General features: G+C 52.7%; 5 protein-coding genes across 5 annotated transcripts; 3 read left to right on the top strand and 2 right to left on the bottom strand.

The window, feature by feature from the left end:
- Positions 1-2,451: 2,451 nt before the first annotated feature.
- Positions 2,452-4,194, bottom strand: MFIFM68171_04779 (Efflux pump patC; the record flags this gene model as incomplete). Its single annotated transcript, XM_071060199.1, has 1 exon — positions 2,452-4,194. The coding sequence occupies one exon, from the start codon at positions 4,192-4,194 to the stop codon at positions 2,452-2,454; it is 1,743 nt and encodes a 580-aa protein (XP_070916300.1).
- A 4,372-nt stretch (positions 4,195-8,566) lies between these two features.
- On the top strand, positions 8,567-9,994 carry MFIFM68171_04780 (uncharacterized protein; the record flags this gene model as incomplete). Its single annotated transcript, XM_071060200.1, has 1 exon — positions 8,567-9,994. The coding sequence occupies one exon, from the start codon at positions 8,567-8,569 to the stop codon at positions 9,992-9,994; it is 1,428 nt and encodes a 475-aa protein (XP_070916301.1).
- A 1,961-nt stretch (positions 9,995-11,955) lies between these two features.
- Positions 11,956-12,769, bottom strand: MFIFM68171_04781 (uncharacterized protein; the record flags this gene model as incomplete). Its single annotated transcript, XM_071060201.1, has 2 exons — positions 11,956-12,517; positions 12,567-12,769. The coding sequence occupies 2 exons, from the start codon at positions 12,767-12,769 to the stop codon at positions 11,956-11,958; spliced, it is 765 nt and encodes a 254-aa protein (XP_070916302.1).
- A 1,000-nt stretch (positions 12,770-13,769) lies between these two features.
- On the top strand, positions 13,770-14,763 carry MFIFM68171_04782 (uncharacterized protein; the record flags this gene model as incomplete). The annotated part of the gene is made up of 5 exons (XM_071060202.1): positions 13,770-13,839; positions 13,899-14,006; positions 14,081-14,208; positions 14,255-14,513; positions 14,579-14,763. The coding sequence occupies 5 exons, from the start codon at positions 13,770-13,772 to the stop codon at positions 14,761-14,763; spliced, it is 750 nt and encodes a 249-aa protein (XP_070916303.1).
- Positions 14,764-18,086: 3,323 nt separating this feature from the next.
- On the top strand, positions 18,087-18,437 carry MFIFM68171_04783 (uncharacterized protein; the record flags this gene model as incomplete). The annotated part of the gene is made up of 1 exon (XM_071060203.1): positions 18,087-18,437. The coding sequence occupies one exon, from the start codon at positions 18,087-18,089 to the stop codon at positions 18,435-18,437; it is 351 nt and encodes a 116-aa protein (XP_070916304.1).
- Between the last annotated feature and the right edge of the window lie 1,522 nt (positions 18,438-19,959).

Here is a 19,959-nt window from a genome sequence, read left to right on the forward strand (position 1 = left end):
ATCATAGTGCCATAATTATCAACGCAAGGTATCACGCTAGCAAAGAACTTCGTTTCCGGAGAGGGCCCGTTTAGACAAAAAAAGAAATGCCTCGGTACCTGTACTTGCGTGCGTTGCCCGCCCTTTCAAGCGGCTTAAGTCCAGCGTCTTAGCAGCACCCGCTGTATCAGCGGACTTCTTGGTAGAAGAAGCATTTCAGACTGCGCGGCGCACGCATTTTCCTGGCCAGTTGCCGTGAACTGTCTATCAAATCGGATTGGTTGACTGTCAGCTGATCGGAGGCCGGCAAGCGGTTAACCAATTCGACAGCGATTCTCTGGCCTACTGTGCCGTAGCTCGGGTGGCGGCCTTAACCCCTCCTTCGTTGATCCCGACTTCTCCCCTCCGTATCTCATCAAGCTAGCAAGCATCCCTCACCTCGGCACAAATCGACCGACTGACCGCTAAGCGAGCATCCGTAAAGATACAACATTCTTCGCCAACCAACTCCGCGCCTTAGACATCAGCATTATTCTATCCCTTCTTTCAAAGCGATAATGGCATCTGACGCCATCGTTATAGGCGCTGGGATCTGGGGCGCTGCGACTGTCGAGGCATATGAGAGGGCAGGCCGATCCGTGATATGGATTGATGACAACGACGATGAGCATTCAACTGCAGCGTCGGCGGACATTGTTAGAATTGTTCGAGCAGAGTATTCCGACCCGGCGTACCGAGAATTGGCAAAAAAATCGTTGCAAATTTTCAGGACGCAGGAACCGTACTCGAAATATTTCCATCAGTCCGGCTGGTTCCTAGTTCAGGACGAGCAACAGGCCCAACACGGAAGCGTTCCCAAAGGGATGGAGGCCGTACCAATTGAGGAATTCCGACGGAAATTCCCAGCTGTTGATGCCAACGATGACTTGCTTGTGACGAGAACAGAAAACGTGGGTTGGGTGGAGGCGAACAACCTTCAGCAGGCATTAAGTGCCGAAAGCCGTGTCAAGAAACGAAGGGGAACGGTGACTAGTCTGATTCTCGATGGCCGATTCTGCCGGGGAGTACGGCTGGGTATGGAGGACGTACTCGGCGAGGCGGTTATCTTGGCGACGGGATGGCGAACTAACAGACTTCTGGCAGCCCACGACCTTACACAAGTTGACTATCAGATCGTTGGAGTGCCAGTGTTGGGCGTTCACCTCACCGACGAACAGTATATGAAGTACAGAGATATGCCCATCATCTGCCAACCCGGAAAAGGTATTCATGTCCGAAAGCCTTATCTCCTCTGCTCCCACGACTAACATCCAATCAGGCGAAATTCTTCCCCCGACGGCAGAGCGAATTATGAGAGTCAATAACTCTAGGTCCTTCTCCCTTGACTCTGACTCCGAAGCACCAGTTCGTCTCCCCCCGACGCATTTATGCTTCAAGGAAAGCTGGGATTTCTTGGCGACATACTTCCCAGACTTGGCCGATCGCCCGGCGGTAATTTCCAAAATGTGCTGGTACGTTGCCACTACGCCGCTGGTAGAACATATGCGCCTGACATCTATAGGGATGCTTTGACAGACAGTCAGTCCTTCTGTATTATGCGAGTGGAGGGAACGAACAACTTGTACTACGTTGGGGGTGGATCCTTTCATTCCTGGAAATTTCGTCCGGTTCTTCCTGAATTGATCGCCGCGCGGCTTGGTATCAAGGGGGACGACAATAGCCAGGAATTGTGGGAGTCATTGACACAGGAGCAGAGTAGGAAGCATGCTGACTTGATTCCTACTCGGCATTGGGAAGGCAACAATGGTCGGTGTTAAGACTTGTTTTCAACACATTCTCGAGATTTGGCCCGTGGTCAAATATTTAACAATAGCTATCAAAAGGAATCGGCTTCGCTCTCTCAACTAATATACCTAACCAAGACTGACATCGTAATTAGTGCTCTCCCGGTGTTGCGTTTCTCATTATTTTAAACCATTCGTGCTGAACATAATAGTATCTAATGTGGTTGCGTTACCATTGCAAGATCCAACGGGAGACTAGATGCACTATAACCCTTCTATACGCATTTATTACTGTTTACCCCTCACTTGGATTTAAGATACGATTTACATGTATTTTTTGCCTTGGAATTTGAAAGCGTTTCTTGAGAAAGGAGATATGCCTACCATGTACGTAGCACTTTGGCTTCGTAGGCGGCCAGACTTCAGGTGAGGAAACGAAAGTGGCCAAAATCCAAGTAACCAGATTATAAGGTCATGCTTCTAATCTAATACCTCATTAAACTCATGAATTCGTATCCCTCTAAGTTACCAACAGAACCGCTCCGTAAATGCTCGAAAGCCGTTCAATACTCCTAAAACTCCAGCAATGCCAATTATCGCACGAATGCTCCAGCCCTTCCTTCTCCTCAATGCTACAGACACATCGGCCCGTCACAACCCGGAATATCTTAATCCCTTAACAACCCACTCATGCAGTCACAATCTCGCCAAACAATTTTTCCCTCTTCATCCCCGCCGCCGCTAGAATCATGATTGCACCCGACGAAATCACCAGCACAAACGACCGCTGCATGGCGCTCACAATCGAGCCAATGGCTGCCGTCCGCAGCTCCCCATCGAGCGTCTTGAAGACAGCGCTCTGCGCACCCGCCGTCATGGCCGAGATCTCTTCGGCGGTAAATCCATGGCCGGCCAACGCAGCCGTTAGATTCCGCACGGCGTAGGACTGGAAGACCTGGCCGCCGACGACGAGAGCAACGGTGCTGCCGCCAATCTGGGCAATGTTCTGGATGCTGATGGCGTTGCCGATGTCTTGCGTGCCGACGACGAGGGTGGCGACGGCGTAGCCGAGCTGGATGGTCAGGCCGCTGCCGACGGCGACAACGACGCTGAGACCGTAGATGACGCCTTCGCTGGTGGCGGGATCGAGATAGACCATCAGCAGCGAGCCGCCGATGGTGATGAGAATTCCGCCGAAGAGGTAGAGGGGCATGTAATAGCGGATGGTGGAGAGGAAGCGGCCGGCCGAGACGTTGGTCACGACGCTGACGATGATGAAGGGCAGCAGGCGGACGGCGGCTTGGATCGGATTGTCAGAGTGGACAAACTGGAAGTAGATGGGGATGTAGTAGACGACCACGAAGAGCGTTGCGGTGCTGGAGGCTGTGGCGGTCAGCAACATGAGCTGCGTACGGCTCAAGAGGAGATGCCCTGGGACGGCACGGGCCGCGGCAGTGGTGAAGACGTTGAAGTACTGCTGGAGAAACGAAGCGATGAGCAGAGCGCCGAACACCACGATGACGGCGATGGAACGGCCGTCGCTCCACTCCCACTCGACACCGGCCACGGAAAAGGCGACGGTGAACAACACCCATGATGCGCCGACAAGGGTGAATCCGAGCAGGTCGATGCTAGTGACGCGCTCGCGGATTGTCTTGCCCTCCACGGGATGGATAGGCGGGAGGTAGAAAAGCAAGATTGGGGCAACGGCGGCGCCGATGACGAGGTTGATGTAGAAGGCCCAGCGCCACGTCGCGCTCGACTCAGCGAAACTGCCTCCGATGATAGGCCCAAGCACGGCACCGACGCCCCAGAAAAAACCGATCAAGCTGATGTACAGGCCACGCTCCTTTCGGGCGGTGAGATAGCTGAAGTAGTTGAGGCCGCCGAGGTAGATGCCTGCTCCGCCGGCACCAGCGAGAACGCGGCCGACGATAAGGGCGTCCATGTTGGGTGCCGCCCCGCACAGCACGGATCCGACCTCAAACAGGACCACTCCGGATATGAAAATCCACTTCATGTTGAAGTTGTTGAACAAGCTGCCGACAAATAATATGACCGCAACAGACCCGAGGGGGAAGCCGGAGCCGATCCATGCCAGCTTCTCAACGTTGCCAAATTCTTCTACAACCGGTCCCTGGACATCAGCAGCGATGGTGGTGTCGAGACCGTAAAGAAAAGCCGTCACGTATAGAGACGCGCAGATGAGAAGCCATTTGAATCCGTGGATCGTCCTGATGCCGCTCTCGTTGGACGATTGGAGAGAGTCGGACGACAACCTCGGACTGTGGCCGCCGGCCTTCTCAGGGTCTGCCTCTCCAGCCGTCTTCTCCATGGTCGGCGCTGTGCTAATGGCAGGCGTAGTAGCGCTACTCATGTCTGACGCGAGGGGCTTTTCTGCCTGTGCAGGTGCGAGTTGGTCCAACGCCATTGATGTGATTTGCTCTTTTTCTTGTTGAGAAAGGACCGAGGATTGAATCTTGAGGACGACTTCAAGGGCTCCCCGCGGCGATGACAATTATCAGGTCAATGCCAAAACCTTGTCGGTGTTATAGACCTGGCAGAACCCGGAGTTGAGTGGTGTTTTTGTGCCTGAACCGAACTGCTGCCGCACACAGTTGTTTGCTATTTTCCATCTTCAAGTTCGAGTTCAGAGATGCGGGCGAGTTCATTTTGTAGATGACGCATTCGAAGCCCGTGTAGTTCTCTCGTTGTTGTATAGAATTAGCAATCTTCGATTACAAATGGGGGGAATTGTCAGATTACTGTACTTTTCATGACGGGAGTACATTTTTACAGCGGAAGCTTGCTTCTATTGGCTACTTCACAATTTTCCAAGCGTACGAGTGGGATTGGTTGACCGTCTGAGCACTGCGAAGGGCGCGCCTGCTTTGAAATCCAGCCGCTAATCTAGCCATTTTCGGCTTAGACATTCCGCACAAGAGCTAATCTGATTTAGGGAAACACGCATAAACTCCGGATTCTCCGAATTTCGATGCAGTTTGTCGCTTGTTTCAAAAGACACGGGCGTATCGGACGTTTCGCCCCGTATTTACGACTGAGTCACGCGATAGCAGGCCACGGCAAGCACATTCTATATTCCTCGGACATTAGGGCTAGAAGTGAAAGTCCCGCTTAGTAACTTGCGATTAAGTAACGAATGCGACGGCATCGACTTCCGAGTTCCTTGATCAAGGCTGATGTCTGATCTACGATGACCTCAAGCATCGGCACTCAGCACGACATTCTTTCCCAACACCAAGACTTGAAGAATTTGACAGAAGGACCAGACCGGCGTTGCGGGGCAGACTTTCACCAACCGAACCCGAGGTCCCTGTCACCATTCAGACCGCATTAAGCATATAATCGGTTACCTAGCAAGAGAAGGGGGTCATCTGACATTGCCTCGACCGTATAGCCCAGTGCTGGTAATTCCGGTTGATGGTGACATTATGACACCCTGCTAGGTACCAACCTGACTTACCAAGGCCATTATAAAACCCGGCTGACGCCACATTATGTTGTCAGCACAGAAACTATTGCAAGCGCTGAGTGATGCGGTCAGGGTATGGCAACATCATAACCAAGACCCCCCGGCCCCGGCTAGGGAGTCTCAACTTGTCAAGTACTCTACGGCTACTACCAATGTACCGCCTTCAAGCCTTGATGGTGCGGGCATGTGTGTGTGGTTAGAAGTGTAATCATGTCATTTTCGAACGCTATACTCAACGGTGTTGAGATTCATCAGTGGTATTGGCATTTCGAGGTTGCTGTAGACCATTAATCAGTAGTGACTCTGTCTGACGTTCCAAGTCAGCCTCTAATTATCACCGATCCTCTCCCATCTTAGCGAGTCTGGTGGATCTTATATATTGCCAAGAACTGCTAAATTCCGATACAAAGTCACTCGACCCATCGGCAGACAACAGGCAACAAGGGTTGCCGAGGAGACCCAAACTGTCAAGCCGATCCACGGCAGCACGTTGATAGGGACAAGCCCAAGATACCGGTGCTGCTGAGGCGTGGTGATAGATGACGTGTTTGCGAGACTCTGCTGGTTATCCTATGTCTCGAAAGCGAGGCCTTAGAGCCGTAGGTCAATGAGCCGTGTCCGGTGGTAGCTTCTCCCCATCTCGGACGCTCCAGCTCTGTCTCTGTTCGTCAAGGGGCGCGGTCGGATTCGGCATCCCAGGCTGCAGCTCGCTGCCTGCTGGTGACGGAGTACAAGCACCAGGCCGTTGATGCTGGTATGAGCGTTTCTCCTTGGCAAGAAAGGCGTCGAACCAGGCTTTGATCTCGTCGCTAAGTTCTGGGACAGTGTGCCATCCCAATGAGCTGCTAACCTTTGCAGCCTCTTCGACTTGTTTCATCTTGTCACACAACGAGGCTAGCTCTAAGCTTGTGTTAGAACCCTTTCATCAACAGAGCTGTCCGACTATGAGTGGGGAATTATACCTCTTGGTAAAGTGTCGGCATCACTGTGAATCACCGCTGGATGTCTTGCATATTCGGAAACACGGTCCTTTAGCTCCCGCAATGTAGCCAGATTGCGTCTCCTTTGGATTTTCCAAGTGCCACATGTTGGTATAAAATAGCTGGATAATGGACCCTTTCTGGACTTGAGGCCGGCTTCGATTCTCGCAAGCGAATTTAGGAAAAAGTGCACCGACTCGAGGACGGGGTTTGCGGGTCGCCGCCGTGGCCAAAAGAAGATCCTCGAGAGCCATGATGATGTTAGAAGCGAAGCTGGGGAGCCCTGCGAAGCTGCGGACTGCAAAGAGGTTCTCGGATTTTTGATCAGCTGCCAGAAACTGTGACTAAGATGAGCGTTACTCGATATTTGACAATTGCGTCTTGGCTGGCAAAGAGTGGCAATTTAGAACATCCTACTTGACTGTTCCCTGCGTTGTCGAGTGTACTGGCTTTCCCGGCTCACACTCCCCAGAGAATGTCGACCCAAAATCTGCTTCCGGGGGATCCAATGCCATATTGTGAGCCAGCGGTTGTGCCATGGGGCTGCGTTGACGGCGTTCAAAAAGGTTTGGGAAACGACCATTAACGGGCATGGTACTGCGAACGGTACTGTTGATACGAATGAAGGAGACGACAGTGGTCGGCAGGGAGCAAAGCCGACAGAAAAAGAGAACGATGGGCTTGGGGTTATCCAGCTGCCTGGCACAGCCACGCTGGATTGCTTAAGACAAGCCATTTGTGGCACGGATAAATCCTCGGTTGCATCAAGTCCTATCAAGCCCTGGGAGCTGACAGCGTTCCCCGCATTGCATTGGCTTTGCCAAACTTACGGCGTCGAGTTGATCAAATAAAAAGCCTCGAAGTCCTTGGCATGCGGGATGCAGCCAGTGCCTAGAAATTCAGGTGGACGATCATGAGAAAAGTCGATGGGCGAATCGCAATAATATGCTGTTTCTGAGACTGGGCTAACCACTCGGGTGACAGTACTGCGACAGCATCATTGCGAGTCCGCCATCTGCGCAAAGTTGAGCAATTGCCAGTTCGAGCTGCCGGAGTCCAATGTCCCGCGACTCGATGGCATACTGGGCTGACATGACACCACATACTGAGCTGCCAATGGTCAAAATGGCAACCATAACACCTGAAATCCAAAACAGTACCAGGTTGAGCAGATTTGGGCCCCTCCTGCTAGTCCTCCAGAACTGTCGCACCCCGCAAGGCGACTCATTCAACACCTCTGACACTGGTGCAGGGGTCAACGTTGCCACCGAGGTGCATAGGTGTAGGACTGTGCCTAAGTAGTAGCTTAGGTATGTACCTAGTTATAGCTGCCCAATGAAACAGCACGTTAGATGGATTTTCCCCCGCACCCATCGTAGCGTTGCACTCTTCATCTCATCTGCCATCGTTAGACTGGGTTTGGCAGACCGACTGTACCCTAGCTGCAACTCACGACTAAGGCCGACGATGCCGTCACGCTTACTGGTCTTCTTCTTCCTGATCCGCTCCCTCACTTGGATTCTGGGCTATTGTATCCTCTTGGGACTGAAATTGATATCCTTGCTGCTACACATCGTTATCTTGCTGCTGTACCTCCTGGTTGCTTTCTTCTCACGTCATGCTTCAGAGGATGAACTCTGTTCAGAGGGTGGGAAACCTGTGGCCGGGCCCAGTTCTAGCCTAACTTGAAGCCGCACCGCTCGGACGCGTCCATATCGAGAGTAAGAATCCAACTTTGTTAAGAGGTACTTAGTAACCCTCAGGCTCAACAATCGCACAGATATGCATCCGGGCCAGATGAGAGTGAAAATACCACCCTATGTCCGCTATGTAACCAATTTACCGACGACCTCAACCTAGCAAAACCAGAGGATTATTACTATGATCCAGGACGCTGGTCCCGAGGGAACTCAAGCATCGGCCCCGGCTTTCAACACCATATGAGTCTCGGGAGCCTATCCGCAAGCTCTCGGAAATGTCCCATGTGCCTTGTGCTTCTTAGCGCTCTCCAATCTGTCCCTGGAATTGAGAGCTTCGTCACCTAAGAACGGCTCCATTTATTTCCATGGCGGAAATGTCACCTGCAGCTCACCCCGTCCATACCGGACAAAGGCATCACCATCGCCCTATCGTTTGCCTCGGAAATCCGTCCTGGTTTCTCCAACTGGTCCAAGCAGTTCCGGCGAAAGTTCCCCCAGTTCGTCAACATATATCATCCAGCGGGATTCCATCAGCCCATCCGAACCCACGGGAGCGATTCGCCAGAAGCATTTCAAAAGATGCGGGACTGGTTGCGGGACTGCCTGCACAACCACCCTAGCTTCCAGAAAATGCTACCAGACGCAGAACACTCCCGGCGCGCTTTATCGACGTGGGTGTGGCGGATTGTGGCGCTTCCCGCACTGCGCACACCCTCGTCAGAGTTCGGGGCAACGCCCTACGCTGCGCTAAGCCACTGCTGGGGTGGCGATATCCCAGGGAAGACGGTGAAGAGAAATGTAGAAGCTCGAAAGTTCGGTATTCCCAATCGGGATATCGCCCTCACCTTTCGAGATGCGATCCGGATCACTCGGGAGCTGGGGATACGTTATCTCTGGATCGATGCGCTCTGCATCATCCAGGACTCGGCCGAGGAATGGGCTCAGGAATCGGTCAAAATGATGTCGTTGTACGCCATGGCAACCGTGACCATCTCGGCACTGGAAGCCCGGTCGAGCTCTGCCGGGATTCTCAAGCGACAGAGCATCCCGTTCGCCGTGCTGAGCGACGACTACGTCGCCCAAATGAACCTCCGACCTTTCCCCGAGTCTCTAGGCGAGTGTCCGCTGGACAGCCGTGCGTGGTGCATGCAAGAGAGGCTCCTGGCGCCGGCGATCCTGCATTTTGGAGAGGAGCAAATGTTTTGGAAGTGCCGCATTCACCAGGCCTACGAGGACGGGAGGGTCGACCCGGAAGGAACCTGGTACTACGACAACGTGAGCAGCTTTATGAAACTGCGCAAGTCGATCAATCTCGGGACCACCGGCGAGTGGGGCACCTGGTACCATATTGTTGAGGACTACTCAAGGCGGAATCTGACCGTAGCGTCGGACAAGCTGCCCGCCATTGCCGGAGCGGCCCAGACGTTCCGCGAGGCGCAGTCTTGCCGGACGGCCCCGACATATGTTGCCGGTCTCTGGAAGCAAGACATCAGGCGCGGCATCGCCTGGGGGGCTCACTATCACCACGGAGCCAACCGCAAAGTCGGGGGCTACGCAAGCGACAGGTGCGCCGTCCTCACCAGGCCGCGCCAGCAACGTGCGCCGAGCTGGAGCTGGGCTTCGGTCGACAGCCAGGTTGCTTTCCGTTGGCGGGGGGACCATGACCTGAAGCTGGACGTCAGGATGGCCAGAGGCGAGAATAATTTGATGGAGGCAAGCCCAGCTGGGACGCTCGAGGTTTGGGGCACCCTTGCTTCGGTCCTCTACTATCCACCGGCAGAAAAGAGCCATGATGTTGGGTGCTTGGCGTTTGGCTCCGATCCAGACCCGAGCGACCGTTCCAAAACTCTGCCTGGTTGTGTGCTGGATACACATCGTGATCAGCCACGCGCTTGTTGGGCGGTCAACATCGGCACACATTCGGATCAACTCTGGCTCGTGCTGCATCTACGAGAAGATGGGCTTTTCGAAAGAATCGGGTTATGCACCGGGAACTTTGCTGGCCAGTCTTTTGTTTCGGACGACACTTTTGTGGAAAAGAGGGTGTCTATTGTCTGACAGCATTTTGTAGGCCTCCACGTAAAGGTAGACAGGGCAAGTTGTCACGGAGATGGGAGAAAGGGTTGAGGCAACCTCCTAGTAGACAAGAAACCGACCCCTTCATCGTCGACTATGCATCTTGCGCACTGTTGGTCGAATCGTCTTAGCCCTGCACCGCACACATGTGAACCACCGCCTCGTCCAACTGTCTTCTCGTCATCTCCGAGAATCACCACTCGAGGTAATCCTCGTTTGCTGGCTGAGATATGCTCTATCTTATTTTCCTATTTCCCTTATCTAAGGGGATAGCGCAGGAGAAGTGTTGGATACAAGAGGTTTTGGGGATAAGGCTGCAAGGCATCAAGGCTTGGCCATATGGATAAAACCACATCCACCCGATAGACCGAAACTTCCGCAGAACAACAATCAGCAGAATACACGCTGTATCTGATAGTAGCCGACTTGCTATACAAGTACGTTATAGATTTTTATAGTTCGTATATACTTATAACTTACAGGTAGTACTGCTAATGTATAATCTTTAGTACGAAAAGACTTTGATAATAGTGAGAAGTTATTTGTTATACATTGGATAGTTAAGTCTAGATTTCTTGAGCCTCTGGGAAAGAATGTGACTAGGTATAGTCGTCCTTCCTCGTCTTGTTGTCCTACGTATCTCCCTATAGCGTATTCGAGGTCCCAGCCTCTATCTCAAAAGGTGTAGTTAGGTCTATGAGAACTATGGTAGAGTCTTCGAGTATCATGTTCTATAGTTACTAGAAGGCTACTTCTTATTTTTCATTAAAACAGAACTCTAAGTCTTTCTTAGTAAGTTCATATAAAGATCTGAAGAATTTTTTTTTCGAAATTCTACGTCTAAAAGACTATCCGTCAAGGGTACGAGATATCCTAAATAGATTAAGATAGACCTAGCCAAGATCAAGGCTATAAAAGAATAGCCGACGCTAACAAACCTAACCAAAGTACGAAACTTTATTAGATTCGTTAACTTTTACCGGATTATTGTCTGAAATTTTCTTCTATGCTTTCTTATAGACAATTCATAGTAATGGAGTACATCTAGTACTCTTTATTATGTTCCTTGTAATTCCTAAGGGCCTTCAAGTAGACTAATATATTATCCAGGTAGTATACTACAAACTCGTCCATGAATCGTCGAATAACGTGGTCCACCAACGCCTAGAAAGTTACGAGAGCATTAGCTAGTTCCAACGGCATTACGAGGTACTTGTAGTGCCCGTAAGATGCCTTCCATTCGTCTCCCTCCTTGATGCGTACATGGGCGTACTCGGTCGGAAAGTTCAGACGTGTGAAGTATTGTACTCCTGCCAGCTGGTCCTGTAGCTTGGTAATGAGTGGCAATGGGTAGCGGTTCTTTACCGTCTGTTCGTTCAGCTGCGGTAGTCAACACAGAAACGCAAGGCCCCGTTCTTCTTAGGAACAAAGAAGACTGGTAACCTGCGGGGGAAGTTGATGGCCTGATGTGTTGATACCAGCTCCCGTGATAGTTAGCACCCTGGAGGTGGCATTAAATATCCTCGCGATGCTTTGTAAATGTAGATTGTCATCCGGTTGCACGTGGGTGATGGTCATTTTGTACCAGCGCGAAACAGCAATTGGCCGGTTAAGAGATGGTGAAGAGGATTCGTAAATTGGTAAGTCAAGGGCAAATATTAAAAGAGAAGGAGGGGAAGGAAGGAGACTAAGAGCGAGAGGGCATTATATACTCTGGAAAATTCCTGGCATCCCAGACCTCGACCACACCAGCTGGGTTCGAATGGCCATTGTTTCCAATTGAAAAGCCAAGTGATAACTGCCTACCCGATCTCCTCCCGAACCTTCCCCAAAGCAATTGGTCTGGGTAGACAGGTGAATACCATGTTCCAGCCCTAGACCCTTCACCTTGATCAGCCCAATCAGCTAGCGAACACGAAGGTAAAGAACCAAAATATCCCGAGCTACTCAATACCCGATTCCTCAGCATCCGTATACGTGCAGCCGATGGGCTGGCCGGCAACCGCCTCCTTGGCGGCAGCAGACGCACCGACGGAACCTCCCCCCTGAGCCTGAGGAACAGCTGCATGCATCTTGCCCGCTCGCACCATGTGTTTCTTGACCCAGGCCTTGCTCATCTTATGGTAGCCGCGGAAGTGCTGCAGGAGGTGATCACGGCGCGCGAAGCGCCGTTCTCCCTCGCAGTACTCACAGACGTGCGACGGAGCAACAATGGCGGTGGCTGCCGCAGGGCAGACACGGGCATGGCGACCCAGCGAGTCGGAACGGCTGAAGCGCTTGCCGCACTGCAAGCATTTGAGCCGGTTGTCAGGGGCCGGGCTCCGCCGCGGCACGGTGGATGGGCCGGCATGCAGGTTTCCGGTCTGGACGTGGGTCCAGCTGGGCGAACCGATAAGCATGCTCTCCGCCTGGACGGGAGTCGAAGATGGCCAGGCGTTCAAAGTAGTGATGGGGAAGGCTGTCCAATCATTTGCAGACGACGACCCGTTGCCGTGGTACTCTCTGCTTTTATGCCGATTACGTTAGCGCTTTTTTTTTAAAAAAAATCCCCTACCACGCATGCTGCGGGAGTGTCTCGGAAAAACCAATGGAGTGGAAATTGGCCGGATCCATGGCAGGGTCAGTTCGGTCCCAATTGGTTGAGAGCAATACAGGTGTGGTGGTGGTGTCGCTATTCCAAAGGGCGGCATCAAGGCTGGTGAGGTACTCCTGCATCCGGAGGTACATGGCGCCATCAGTCGGGGGCAGCTCGGACATGGCGGTACGCGTGCTTTTTGATGTGAGGGTCGACAAAGTGGTTGCAGCGTGCAGGTGACAGATGGTCGTGGGGTCCTCGGCCCTTTCAGTTGCTCTGCTCGTGAGCCAGGGGCTGGGAACGTATCGCTTGTTCCAAACGATACTGCAGTACTGAGAGATTTAGTATCACAGTTCTGATGCAACAGGGTGGACTAATGCAGCAGGGTGGATGCATGCAGCAGGGTGGATGCAGGCTCGATATTACTCAACCTCTCTCAACCAACCGTGTTTGTGAAGCTTGGGAATCGTTCCATTGCCCCGTTTGAGCTCATGTCGGTGATTCATCTACGGCAATGGCTTGAGATAGCCTTCACTACCAAGGAGCGTAAAGCAGAATTTATGTAAGTCAACGTACGCACTTACGGGACACCCGACATCCGGGACAGTCCCCAGGATTACACCGTCATTCTACCCACCCACTTCAACTTACCGTAACTCAATCACCATATTTTCAGCACTTCTTCGTCAATTACTTTTAAGAACGTAGCAGAGACAGAGGCACTTGATCGTTATCAGCGCCGTCATGGCCCGGTTGCTCTAGATTTTGTCTGAGCTTTTGATCAGCTTGCATTAGCTTAGATTTTTCTATCCTGACCCTTTGAGCTTCGCCTTTTCCTGACAAAACGCAAATGAAACCACAAAGCCTAACCACCCCAAGTCTTATGTGGTGTGACCAATCACGCTGAATAATCATCAGGTGACAAGCTAGGCGCACTTGCACATTGTAGGTCCCGAGGATAGTATCGTGGATTCACAGCCTACGACTAACAAACAGCCTATGACTAAAAAGAGCACGCAACTCAAGTTAACGTCCCCAACCCCGCTGGGCAGATATGATCGAGCCGCCTTTCCCCGCGTCACGCCCTTCTTGCTTTTGCCGCCCCTTACCTCCTCAACTGCTTACCCCTTTTACACACCAACTCTACATATGCCTAGAACCCACCGCTGGCAATAATCCATCATGCCCTGGAACCTGAAAGACCGCGTCAACGCGTACACTGAGACTACCGAAATCCGATACGCCATTTGGGGTGCGAAGCATGGCCTGCAGCCGCTCCTCCACTTTCCCGCTAACCGCACCGTGTCATAGCGCTGTGGGCGGGCTCCAAAGAAGCCTTTCGTAATGGCGGATTCCGCGCTCTCCTCGACATTCGCGCGCTGCAAGACGCTGGCTTCCATCTATGGTACAAGACGTTGAGTCCGTTATATTTTCTGCCCATTATTCAGCACGACCCAGCACAGAATTATCCTGACTTAGTTTCTGTGGGACAGATGTATTTGCTCTTGAATTCGAGCAGACGAAGACGCCACTCCCAAAGCTGATATCCGCCGCCGATGGGGTCGTGCTCGAAATCGGACCCGGTATCGGCAACCAGCTGCGACGGTTCGATAAGAGCAAGGTGACCCGCGTCGTTGGCGTCGAGAGCAACCCCCATTTTATTCCAGATCTCCAGGACCAAGTGCGCGATCAGGGGCTGGAGGGACTACGAGATCGCGGCGTGTCACGTGGAGGACAGCGACATCCTCGAGAAGCACGGCATCAGCGCTAACAGCGTCGATACCGTCATAAGCGTCCAGGTCCTGTGTTCAGTCCATGATCCGGTTGCCGTTATGAAAGAGATGTACCGCGTGCTCAAGCCTGGTGGCAAACTGATCTTCTATGAGCATTACCGCAGCTCGGATTGGCTCACCGCCGCAGTGCAATGTAAGCGAAAGCTGTTCTTCACACGACAGATCAGAGGCACGGTGCTGATTCTGATCCTATGACAGATTTATTGAACCCTCTATGGAGCTTCCTGCTCGGAGGATGCAATATGACCCGGGATACGAAGGCAAACGTGGCTGCGGCAGGCGAGTGGGAGAACCTCGCCAGTATGGAAGTCGATGAGAATCCCTGGACCACATTCCCAAGGGCGTGGGGAGTACTGATCAAGCCCGGCAGTGAACGGGCTTAATAAGTGAAGTGTGCTACATTCTGATGTCTTCGAGTGTCTACGGGACTCTTTGGGAAAGAAAAGAAATCAAAGTTTATCGGACATTGTTAGTACTAGGCAGTATGCTTCCGGCACTAATCCATGATAGCTCACAACATCCAAGAGTTTAGGTCAGAGCACCTCAAAGTCCAACAGTAACTTATTAGTAGCGACCTGGATAAACATCAGCGTATGAAAGAATTCCCGAAGAAATGAGCCAGGGGCCACCTTATGCTTGTGGATTTCGAGCATGCAGAGCTTCGCGATCGCCAGTCTCTCGGCTTATAGCCGTTAATGGCCAGAATGCATCGACCTCGAAGCACCGTCTGGTATGCTGCCCCATATCTCTGTGCCCAGTCCCAGTCCTGGTCTGGCTTTCGCTAACCCGGTACCGCCGCCTTACATGCTATATCGCGAGGTCCTTTACGAAAGCCTACTGATCGACAACAATAACAACACCACGCCGCCTGTGGGAAACCGCAGCCCTTATATAAGACCACACCGAGACGGTCTTAAATATGTACTCCAGCATCTGTACGGCCGCCGCCAGTCGGTAAAACCTTCGAGGCCGCTCATCATAGGCAACTAGGGGATAGTACTGTCACCGACAAGACGTTCTGTTCTGGTGCGTGAAACCCTACCTCCGGCCTGTACGGACCCCAGAGCTGGATAACTCGGTGCGGCAACTGAGTGTAGGTTTTCTCTCGCGGTAGCGTTTCTCTGGAACTGACACCCTGCGGTGAGGCTTCGGTATATATTGGCCATTTTATATGCACTCGAGACGCAGTTTGTTGTGCATGAAGTGGGTACAGCTCTGGCAGCATTGGGTTGCTCTGCGGCGTTTGATGCCTGTACAATTCCGCCCGTGATTGACCAGTGGAATTGCAGCTGCTAGCTTGTATGCCCTTTGAGAATGCAGCATATCACCTAGCAACGTGCACCAATTTGCACTTGCAGCTGGCTCTACAGCCTGGGCACCACATCCAAAATCTGCCTTTGTGTCGAATTATAACTGGTAAGGTAAAGGAGGGCTATGGTGCTATGCTCTACGACAGTGTCTTCATCGTGAAGCCGCGGCTGCCGCTACTGGACCACGGCTTTGCTCTTGATCTAGGAGACACTCAGCTTCTCGCACATAGCGTGAACTGCCGGCGTTGCACAGTACCAATCTCTGGGGCTGGCGGAGAGGAGTGTGGAGCTTCCAAGTGCTTGCGGCCGACCTCGTAATCATCGGTGAGTCTCGCATCCGTCCAGGTGGGGTAGCCGGCGCACTGGGTGGCAGATGGGGTGGGTGGTGCATGGAGTGGGGATTCGGATAGTATCCACGCCCGGTCGGGGACCGTACGTTTGTTGCGAATGCCAGCTTTGAGACGTGCACCGCCTCATTGCAATTGGCCGCCTTGCCACCGCGCGCCAACATCGCCGCTTCGCCGGTGTTCTCGCCATCGGTTCCCAATCCATCAGGAATCCGTTTCCGTTCCGCTGTCCTTCGATGCACCACCCGGATTCTCTGCCTTGTCGCTATGTGGCCCTACCTTTCCACCGAAAATGGGCCCAGCGCATGTGGGTGAACGAGGTCTCAGTCGCGACCCCCGCTCCAGCGCGAGGGACCAATCGTCCCTCAATCCTGATACCTGCGGTATATCCTGGAGCCGACGCCGGAGTCAACCTTGGTGGGTTATAAGGGATGTCTTTAGCACTAATGAAGGACTATTCCTCCAAGCCTTCGGTGCATTGAGCTGTCTGATAACAGCTCCTCGATGACTATCCCCGCCCCCCAAAGTTTCAGTGGTAAGACGGACGACGCAAGCCAACTGTAAGGCAGCCATGCGTCCAGTATGCGGCATTTAATGTGAGTGGTTGGGGACCGCCACTACGTTTGCCGTCGCCACTTCAACCCCCCCACCGGAAACAACAATCTCACTCCCAGGCCATCTGAACAGAAGTACTAGCAACTTGGCACCGCACGCTCGACCGTCTCTCGAAATGGCTTCAGCGGAAGATACAGTGCCTTCCTCGGGGCTTCGCAGCGAGGCTCTTAGCGAGTTCCTGCGTCGTTTGTTTCCGAAGGAGATGGATACTATCGTTGTCAAGGTAAGTAGCCAAATAAATGTAACGTGCAGGTGGATAGTGATAACCATGGGCTTCCAGAAAAATGAAGCGACGGCAACGTATGAGCTTAAGCTGCCGCGGACGCTCTCCGATGTAAGTCATCTTCGCAGGCCCAGAAAACCTTTGTTGCGTCTAACAGCGACACCGCAAAGGAAGAGAAACAGACGCTCAACAAATTTCGGGCGATCGATCCTGATGATTAATGGCAGGGTGAGGACGACAGTTTCACAAACTTGATGTTCTTCTTCGGAATCATACTCCCTGGAGTGGTGAGTCGGCCAACGGCGCTGATTCGTAGCATTTTGCATGCTCTACACTAGCGGGAAAGGTTGTTGATGTAGACCGGCACGGTAATTAGCTACAAGACTTTCGGTAGAATGAGGACTTTAAGTACTTGCCAGTGTACTCTTGGGCCCCTGTTGTACAAGTATCATTGAAGGCCTGTCGGTTGTCTTGTTTCATACCCACGGATCCGGAACCGATGGCTGATGAACCATACATGAAGAAAAACATCCCAGTATTCAATTTGCTTCTGGTCAGCCGAACAATGTTGCGAAACCTAAGTTTTGGTAGCGAAACTAGCGCCCATTCCATCCGCCTGTCTGTCTGCTGCTTCGTTGGCATAGCTCCCTACCGCCTCTCCGCGGTGCCAGGGTAAACGGACTGATGGTTTCCAGCTTCTCCATCTCTATCTCCTTGAGAGCATCTGCCACCTGGTAGAGTGGCGAGCGGTGCTGTCTCCTGAACTTTCGTATTCGAGACGTGTTTCTGCGAAGCGGGTTGGTCTCGGGATGGGTATAGATATCTGTCCACATCGTGGCAGCTCGTTTCCAGAAGCGGCCCCGAGTCGGAGGCATTATACATAAAGTCCACGGCTGGCAAGCACCCGCGCCTACCGCACCAAGGTCACCGCTTCCTGCGATTCTTCTCCACTATGTTAGCCGCTAACCCGGCGTATGTACGGCATATACGAGCAGTCACGACGATAGCGAGGGAATACTTTGGGGACCGGGTTTACGAATGGAGCAAGACGAGTGGTTCTGATCGGTACATTCAGCGCAAAGCCTGCTATAACTGAGCCGAAGTCTATGCGGTGCTGAGTCGAACAGGCTAAGCCAGCTCACAAGGCACCGGCCCGGCCGCGCTTCCACTTCGAGATAATGACGAAACTATCAGTGGGATCATCTCGCTCGATGTCGCGGTCAATCCTCTACGAGATCAAGCAGATCCCAGGAACAGACCAGGGTATGATCGCGACTTCCGATATTCCCAGGGGCGCACGCATCCTGCTGGAGGCCCCTGTCTTCCGAATGCCTGATACAATGGGAAACATTCGGGCTGTCGAGCGGGCAGTCCTGCACAAAGTAAAGTCCCTCTCCCGGGACCACCAAAGGGACTTCTTCACCTTGCACAACGCCTGTGAGGGAGAATGTCCCCTCGTGTTGGGCATCACGCAAACCAACATGCTGCCGCTCCCAGGCGACAGTGGCGGGCTGTTCCTCAATGCGCCGCGGATCAACCACGCCTGCCGGCCCAACGTGTAGCAAACCTGGAATGACGACGGCGGGTTCTTGCGGTGCATGCCCTGCGCGACATCGGCATTGGCAGTGAGATCGCCATCTCGTACATGGCCGGTGTCACCATGGCCCATACAGAGTGCAGGCGCCACCTGTGCGAGGCCTTCTCTTTCCTGTGCGCGTGTGAGCTCTCCAAACGGGCCCCGCATCCGCAGCGACGACCAACTGCAACGCATCATAACCCTTGAGGATAAGCTTTACAGAGACGACGTCGGCCCGCAGCAGGTGGGATACCGTGCCGTAAAGATGCTCCGCCAGGCACGCCGGCCAATGGAACTACTGAAGGAGGAGGGGAACTACGGTATGAGTTTCTCGAGGGCACGCTTCACTACTTTTCATATTTTCGCCATTGTTGGGGACAAGGTGCGGGCTAAGGTCTTTGCAGAGAGAGCTTACACCGTACGGAAGGTGATCTCCGGAGAGGATCACCGATGACAGTCACTCTGAGGCGTATGGCAGAGCGGCCAGCCGAGCACCCATTGTCCGGGGCGAATATGAGGTTCTTTGGGGTTGGCTGGGAGCCCCCGGCTAATCCTGTCGGGGGAGAATTTGAGAAATGGATCTGGAACGTGGAGGATACCGTGGACTAGCCATATATGTGCTCGGCTGTAGTCAGTGTAGCTTTACACAAATAGCAGGATGGCCGCCTAGGCGTGATCTAATACTCGTTGGAGGAACCCATAGCTGACAGTCAATATCACACTTTCGGGAAACCAACACCTCGTTTGCTCGCGCAATAGCTAGGGAACTTGCTGTTGTATGGAGGTACCAGTGCTGTCCAATTTCTTAAATAAGTCATGTGGTAGCAAGATAGTGAATCTGGGCCATAGAGCACCCTTCCGAGTATTACTGGAGTAGTTAAACAAGATCGTCTGTACCTGTCTCTATGTCTACACTTCATCTAGCCAAGCCTTGACCTTGCTAACAAACTAGACGGCAATCCCTCGTTTGACACCCTTCTCAGCAAGGGACTTGGCCTCAACATCTTGTGCGTAGTAGTAGCTACTCGAGATCGAGGCATCTTCTAATGCAATCCTACAGGCATCTCGGTAGCCATTCTTCCCGGCCGCGTCAGTCACCCCTGCGCAGAGTCACTCACAATAACGGTACAGAGATTTATCAATTGATTGCGGAATGTCAAGCTTAGGTGCATGCAAATGTGCGTCACCTCTCGAGTCTCTGGTATCGACCCGTTGGACCAGAAAAATAATTGGCTTTGTTACTTAATTATGTCGTCAAAGGGCGTGCGCCTTCGTTTGAGGCAGATGAAAGAGATGCCTGCTTTGATCAACTCCTGACAGGGAGGATCGTCTTGCTTATCCAGGTTAAAAGAGAGTCATTGTTGGGCATGGGCGGTGTCAGATTTGCTCGCTCTGGTTGGCGCAGCAGAGGAGGATGAGGCGTCTCAAGTACTCGTGTGGGAGGCTTGTCGGCAGGAATAGCAGAAGGGAAATATCCAGTCGCAATACTGAACCTAGGTGAGCCCAGT

The sequence above is a fragment of the Madurella fahalii genome (genome assembly GCF_045866475.1).
Source record: "Madurella fahalii IFM 68171 DNA, scaffold_2, whole genome shotgun sequence".
NCBI classification, from domain to species: domain Eukaryota; kingdom Fungi; phylum Ascomycota; class Sordariomycetes; order Sordariales; genus Madurella; species Madurella fahalii.